This window comes from Myiozetetes cayanensis, unplaced genomic scaffold (genome assembly GCF_022539395.1).
Source record: "Myiozetetes cayanensis isolate MyiCay16 unplaced genomic scaffold, myiCay2020 scf23, whole genome shotgun sequence".
NCBI lineage: Eukaryota > Metazoa > Chordata > Aves > Passeriformes > Tyrannidae > Myiozetetes > Myiozetetes cayanensis.
The window spans coordinates 2,054,553-2,061,450 of record NW_026087445.1 but is presented as its reverse complement, the minus strand read 5'-3'; the positions used below and the strand labels follow the sequence as shown (position 1 = coordinate 2,061,450).

At 59.9% G+C, this 6,898-nt stretch overlaps 2 protein-coding genes across 3 annotated transcripts in view; both read right to left on the bottom strand.

Moving 5' to 3' along the window:
- LOC126642292 (collagen alpha-1(I) chain-like) overlaps positions 1 to 6,898 on the bottom strand; it is a 151,390-nt gene that overhangs the window by 68,103 nt on the left and 76,389 nt on the right. The window lies entirely within an intron of this gene.
- SLC31A2 (solute carrier family 31 member 2) lies at positions 785 to 6,260 on the bottom strand. Of its 2 annotated transcripts, XM_050319827.1 has the most exons (4): positions 6,164 to 6,260; positions 3,142 to 3,208; positions 2,316 to 2,484; positions 785 to 1,719 (listed from the first exon to the last, which is right to left on the bottom strand). In XM_050319827.1, exons 1-4 carry the CDS (start codon positions 6,167 to 6,169, stop codon positions 1,551 to 1,553), a joined length of 411 nt encoding a protein of 136 aa, XP_050175784.1. In that variant the 5' UTR covers positions 6,170 to 6,260; the 3' UTR covers positions 785 to 1,550. The 2 variants fall into 2 exon arrangements, with proteins under 2 accessions (XP_050175784.1, XP_050175783.1); XM_050319826.1 differs by lacking the exon at positions 6,164 to 6,260 and having other exon boundaries at positions 3,142 to 3,613.

Below are 6,898 nucleotides of genomic sequence, written 5' to 3'. Positions count from 1 at the left end.
CGACGACAAACAGGGGCACGGCAGGGACACAGCCACGAAGAGCTGCTGAGGAGGGGGGCGAGAGCCGGGGCAAGCACGGGCTGGTGGCACCCAGGCTGGGCTTACAGCATCCAGGCTAGGCTTACGGCACCCAGGCTGGGCTTGGGGTACCCGGGCTGGGTTCACGTTGTCCAGGCTGGGCTCGTGGTACCCAGGCTGGACTCACAGCTCACCCTCACCCCGGGGTCTTCTAGCAGCTATTTAAGTTCAGAGACATCTCTGGGGGAAGGTGGCACTCACACCGTGTCCCCCGCCGTGCCTGGCAGCACTGGGCTGTCTCCAGGCTCAGCTCGCTGTGCAGGGGAGGGATCCCAGGGATCCCCTGCCCTCTGGAGCTCCCCGGTTCCGTGCTCGGATCGTTCCTGCAGCTCTCAGGCTGTGCGGGTTTTGGCAGCGGCAGTGACGCTCGAGCAAAGAGCAGTGGTTGTCCCCAGCAGCCCTGCCCGCCGTGGGGAGGGGGATGGGACTGCTGCAGACCCCCCTTCCCCAGCGATGCCAAAAGCCCTGGGGCTGGTGGGAATCTGCAGGACTCGGGGTAGGGGGGGGAGGTGAGACACGTGCACCCAGCAGGGCCCAGCCCACGACACTCATCTGTGCTTTAGGGGCCAGTTTCTGCCCCACTGGAGGGGGGGAGGTGCCCAGCCTAACCCACTCGGGAATGCCCCCCACCCCCCAAAAGTGCCTTGCTTTGGGAACTTAAAATCTGTCTCTTCCAGGATATTTTATTAAGAAAGTTATACAAATGTTTAAAGATATGCTTATAATAATTAATAAAATGGAAAAGCTTTATTTAAAGCCAGAGGAGGTTTGTCCTTGTTCCTGAACCTCCCGCCTGGGGAGCAGGGCTGGGGACCCCCATTCCTGCTGTGACCAGGGGGTGTCACCTCCTGAGACCACCCAGCAGCGACACAAACCAGGAGCAGAGTGACTGAGATGATTTTATTAAAAGGGGTGTCCTGAGGAAGCAGCAAGAGGTGCCTGGAGCAGCAGTGTCCCCATGGCTCGGGGGCTACTCCAACCCCATCCCTGAAGCACTGGCAGGAGGGGAGTGGGTGGGGGGAGCAGGACCCCCCCAGCATCCCCAGAAGGCACTGTGTGAAGAGGGGCTTGGTGCAGGGCAGCTCTGGGGCAGGAGGGCAGTGGGCCCTGTCCCCAGCGTGTCCCCTTCCCCAGCAAGTCACCGGACCATTCCCGTTCCAGCCAGGATGAACCTCCTTGAAAAGTGGGGAGGGGAAGGAAATGCCCAGCACCCCCTCGCTGTCAGCACCTGCCCAGAGCTCCTTGAGAGCCAGGGGACAGCCACCAGCCTGGCAGTGCTGGCCGTGGGGCTCCCTGTCCCCAGCACTGCCCCACCCCGGCAGGGCCAGCACCGAGAGCCCCACAGCGAGTCCCTGGGGCTCTGCGTCCCACCCAGCACAGGGGACAGGGACAGAGCCAGCAGAAGTGACAGCAGCTATTCCAGACAGAGGAGCAGGAGGTGGGGGCACGTGTCCCACCACCCTGGGGGGGGTCTAACCCCGGCCGAGCAGGGGGTACACCACGAAATAGCCCAGCGTGGAGCCCGCGATGGCCCCCAGGAAGATCCAGGCGTTGTAGGACATCACAGCCAGCATCACCATGTAGCCCAGCACCACCTGCACCACGTGGAACAGCGTCTGCCCCACGTGGTACCGGAACCACCTGTGGGACAAGATGGGAAACCCCATCACTGAGGGGCTGGGACACCCCATATTCCCCCCTGCCAGGAGCCCGGAGCAGCCAGGGATGGGTTTGGGGAGCAGGGAGAGGGATGGGGGCTGCAAACAGCATCCCAGGGGCAAACCCTGCTCCAAAGGAGGTTTTATTAAGAAAAATAGGATGTTCTAGGGGAGGACATTATTAAGAGGTTGGCAATAACAGCAGCCTCAGGGATTAAACATGAGAGGAAAAACCCAGGGCTTGGCTCCAAAGGAAGGAATTGCTGGGAATCTCCTGACTCTGCCCATCCCCAAACCATGAAGACCCTCCTGCACCCACAATGGCTCTTGGGGGGGAAAAATGAGCCTTTAGACACTACCCTGGACATCTCCCAGAGCACCAGGAGGGACTGGGATGCCCCTGGAGCCACCTCCCCAGGCTGCACAAACACCGCTGTCCTGGGGAAAAGCAGTTCCCTACAACTCCTCGGCCGCCTCCTTACAGCCCTTCTCCCCTCCTGCGCTGGCCAAGGGGACACAGAGCCCTCCCTGAGCCCCCCACTGCCCACCAGAGGGTGCAAAGGGGGGTGTCTGAGGTACCTGCCCTGCGCAGGGTCGGTGTCCCCCTCCTGTGGCTCCGTCAGGGCCTCCTGGCTGAGGCTGCGGGGCAGTGCCAGCAGCGCCCGCCGCAGCAGCACGGCCTTGCCCATCTTCAGGGCCTCGTAGAGCACCGACAGCAGCAGGATCACCAGCACTGACAGCACCATCCCTGCAGCACAGGGCTCAGGTCAGCCAGGCTGGGCTCACAGCACCCAGGGAGGGCTTGTTTGGGGGGTTCCAGCATGCTTGGGATCCATGGGATAAGGGGGAGGGCTCCTGACATTCAGGGTTGAGCAGCAGGTTTGTGAAGTGCTGGAGAGAATTTATTTAGCCCAATCACCCCCGTGAAATTCCTAGGGAGGGTTTCTTTGGAGGGGGTTGCTCTGAAAAAAATATGCAACTTTGCCCTGATTCCACAAATAGGTGGGAGTTGAAACACGATGCTGGGAGAATAATTTAATGAGGGAAAAAAAGGAGTGTAAAAGGAACTGGGAAGCTGAGCCATCATGGAGTGAACTGGGAGGGTTGGCAGGCTGAGAGGGGGTGCTTCCCACACCTCCCTGTTTCCTGCTCTTGGCATGGGAAGGTGCCCTCCAAGCCCTGGGATGAGGGAGGTGTGGAGCCCATCACAGCTCTGCCAGAGCCCTCCATGCTCCAGTGCTCCAGTTTTAATGCTGGAGGGGTCCTGCTGTCCCCACTGCCAGCCCATCACTTCCCTGGGCAGATATGGATGGATGGGTGGATGGATGGATGGATGGATGGATGGATGGATGGATGGATGGATGGATGGATGGATGGATGGATGGATGGATGTCCCAGGGCCTACCTGTGGGGCTGTGGACATTCCAGAAGTCAAAGAGCAGCACTGCCGTGTCCGAGAAATAAAAGGTCATCTGGAAAAGAGACCAAGGAAAGGGCAGCACGAGGAACTCCTCGGGATCCATTCACCCACCACCCCAGAGGGCTGAGCTGATGCTCATCTGGGCTTTTACCACATGGTGCAATCTTTTTTCCCCAGTTCCTGAAGAAAGAGGAACCTGCACTGACAATTCCAGTCATGCTGACTGGACTAAACTCTTCCCCTGACCTCCAGCAGGACAGTTGTCACCTCCAGCAGCAGCTCCTGTGCAGTGTCTGGGCTGTGAGAAAAAGCCAGTTTAGCCCTGAAAGACCAGTCCAGGACTCCACCAGCCCAGATTTGAGAAGGGAAGGACTATGGGGAACAGGTGGAGGTTGGGGGATACCACCCACAGCCTGATGAGGAACCTCCCAGGACAGAGAAACCGTTGCATTGCTGGGACACCCAAAATCTCAATTACCAAAGCATCCAGAGCCGTTGTGACCACCCAATAATGTGTCTCCCTGGCAGAGGAGCACTGCCTGTCTGTCCAACCTGGGGCTGCCAGGACCTACAAAGGCACCAACCCCTCCTTCATCAGGCTGAAACAGGAGGAACAAGAACTGCTCTTGTGTAACAAACCCAGCTGCAGAGCTCGTGCCCAGCTGCCAAGTCAGAGAATCTCAGAATCACAGAATCAACAGGGTTGGAAAAGAGCTCTGAGACCATCAACTCTAACTTGTGACCCAACCCCACCTTGTCACCCAGCCCATGGCACTGATGCCACATCCAGGCTCTGCTCAAACGGGGACTCCACCCCCTCCTGGGCAGCCCATTCCAAGGGCTGAGCACTCTCATTGCCCTTCTCTGGACCTGCTCCAGCCCCTCCATGTCCTTCCTGAGCTGAGGGGCCAGAACTGGGCACAGCACTCGAGGTGTGGCCTTCCCAGTGCCCAGCACAGGGGCAGAATCACCTCCCTGCTCCTGCTGCCACTCTGTTCCTGAGCCAGGCCAGGATCCATTGGCCCTCTTGGCCACCTGGGCACCCCTGGCTCATGTTCAGCTGCTGTCAGTAGGTAAAAGTCTTGCTCATTTTACCACAGAGAGTGGAATTTTGTTGGGTTCTTTATCCTCCCTTTGGTGAATCTCTCCAGGAAGTGTTCATGGAGCTCCTCTGCCACACTGATATGGCTTTGGCAGTGTCCCCACTCGTTACTGACACCAGCAGATGTGACTGACTGGCCTGGCCTGGGCCAGAAATACCCTCCAATAACTGAGAGTTATTATAGACCAGTTCTAATTACACCCTTCGGCCTCTCTCTTCCCAGAGTGCATTAGCGCATGTAATTGGCTCACCCTTTTAAGCTTCCTTTGGCCATGGATTAATGGTAATTAGCCTTTAAATGAAGCTATTTCTCCTTTACAGGCTTCACCCACAGGTCTGCAAAGTGGTGAAAGGTGGAGATGACTGTTTTAGGGACAAGGGAACAGAATCATAGAGTCATCAGGGTTGGAAAAGCCCTCCAAGATCATCGAGTCCAAACAATCAGCACTGCCAAACCCCAAACCCACCACTAAGCCAGGTCCTCAAGTGCCACATCTACATGTTTTCTGAACACTTCCAGGGACGGTGATGCCACCACTTCCCTGGGCAGCCTGTTCCAAAGATCCAGAAGGTCCCCTTTGCTGCACAGGTCTGCCAAGCCTTTAGGTGCCCAGCATAGCCCAAAACACTGCTCCTTGGGCCAACAGCCCCTCCCTCTTCTCCCACGGCGATGCTCCAGTGGGAATTCTCCAGAGCTGGCACACGGCTGGGTGAGGTGTGGTGGGCAAAGGTCCAAGGGGCAAGTCCTAAAAACCCCTGCGCTGCCAGGGCAATGTGACAGGCCCAGGGATGCTGGAAGGAGCGATGAGCTCCTGTCCTCACCCACCTGCCCACGCAGCAGGGATTGAGCAGTTGCCCAGGTGAGGCTGCACCCAGTCCCTCCTCCGCACCTCGCAGGAATTTCACAAGGAAACACAACTGCTGGAAAACACCCTGTGCTGCCTCTGCTCGTGTGCATTTAGTGGCTGAATCCACCGCAGTTTTGGGGTTATTCTGAGGAAAACCAGTGGTGCCTGCACGGAGCAGTGTCAGGCTGCATCCCAACCGGGACACCTGACCCTGCACATCGGGACAAACCTGACTCCCGGCAGCCCCCGACCCTGCTCTGCTGCACAGCACATCATCCCAGCCAGGAATGCTGCAGCACCATGCTGGGGTCTGGGGAGGGGTCCCCAAACTGGGGTTCCCCTCGGGGATGGTGTCAGCCACCCTCTGGGCCTCACAGGGATGTGGCTGCCAGGAAATCGGGGGGATCTGGGAGCCTTAAACACCAAGCAGAATCACTGAATAGTTTGGGTTGGAAGGGACTTCAAAGCTCATCCTCATCCAGGACTTCAAAGCCATGGGCAGGGACACCTTCCACTAGCCCAGGTTGCTCCAAGGCCCGTCCAACCTGGCCTGGGACTCTTCCAGGGATGTGGCACCCAAACACCACATCTGAGCTGGGAGCTACAAAGCAAACCCGCAGCGGGGTGGGGGAACAGTTTGAGGCCTGAGCTGTGCCTTGAGCTCCTGCTGCAAGAGCCTGGTGGTGCAGCCAGCACAGCCCTTCCGTGGGCGGCGGGAGAGGGGGACACGGGGGAGCCTTGGGGTGGGGATGTGGTAGCACGGGGGTGCGAGGAGCAGACAGACAGGCAGACAGACGGACTGGCAGACTGACCGACATCCCCCCGCCCTGTGCGCAGCTCGCCGGAGCCCCCCGGCTGGGGCAGGGGCCGAGGGGGGACCGGACCGAGGGGGTGAATCGGCGATGCCTCAGCCCGCAGGAAGGTTTCGGGTGGGATTTCAGGGGCTGCAGGGCGGGATTTCCAAGGCTTCAGAGGGATTCCCGGGGGAGATTCCCGGCACCATCCTCGCTGCTCGCCGTGCCCGGGGCGCACCCCCCGGTCCCCTCCCCGTGCTCACCTGCATGGTGGCGGTGCGGGCCCCGCAGCGGGGCGGCCCGTGCCGTACCGTGCCGTACCGTGCCGTGCCGTGCCGTGCCGTGCCGTGCCGTGCCAGCCGAGGCTGTCTCGGGGCTGCGGCTGTCGCTGTCGCTGTGTCGCGGTCGCTGTCGCGGTGACGCGCGCGCGGGGCTCCCCGGGAGCTGTAGTGCGGTGGGAACACGCGTGGGGCAGGGCGGGGCGGGTCCCTCCCGCATCCTCGGAGGAAGGGGCTCAGCATCCCCTGCCCAAGCCGGTCCTCACCCCTCCTCGCTCCCCCTTTCGCTTCGCTTTTCCTCCCGGCTCCATTCCCAGCTCCCGATCCCAGCTCCTCTCCCCGGAGAGGAGAATTTTCCACGGAAACCTTAGAGTTTCTAGGGCTTAAAGAGGCTCCAAGAGAGCCGGAGAGGGACCTGGGAGAAGGGCGTGGAATGACAGGACAAGGGGGAATGGCTTCCCACTGCCAGAGGGCAGGGCTAGATGGGATACTGGGAAGGAATTCTTCCCTGTGAGGGTGGGCAGGCCCTGGCACAGGTTGCCCTGAGAAGCTGTGGCTGCCCCATCCCTGGAAGTGTCCAAGGCCAGGTTGGACAGGGCTTGGAGCAACCTGGGCCGGTGGAAGGTGTCCCTGCCCATGGCAGGGGGTGGAATGAGCTGCTCTTTCCAGCCCAAACCACTCTGGGATTCTATGGGATTCCCCCCCCCCTCCCAGAGATAG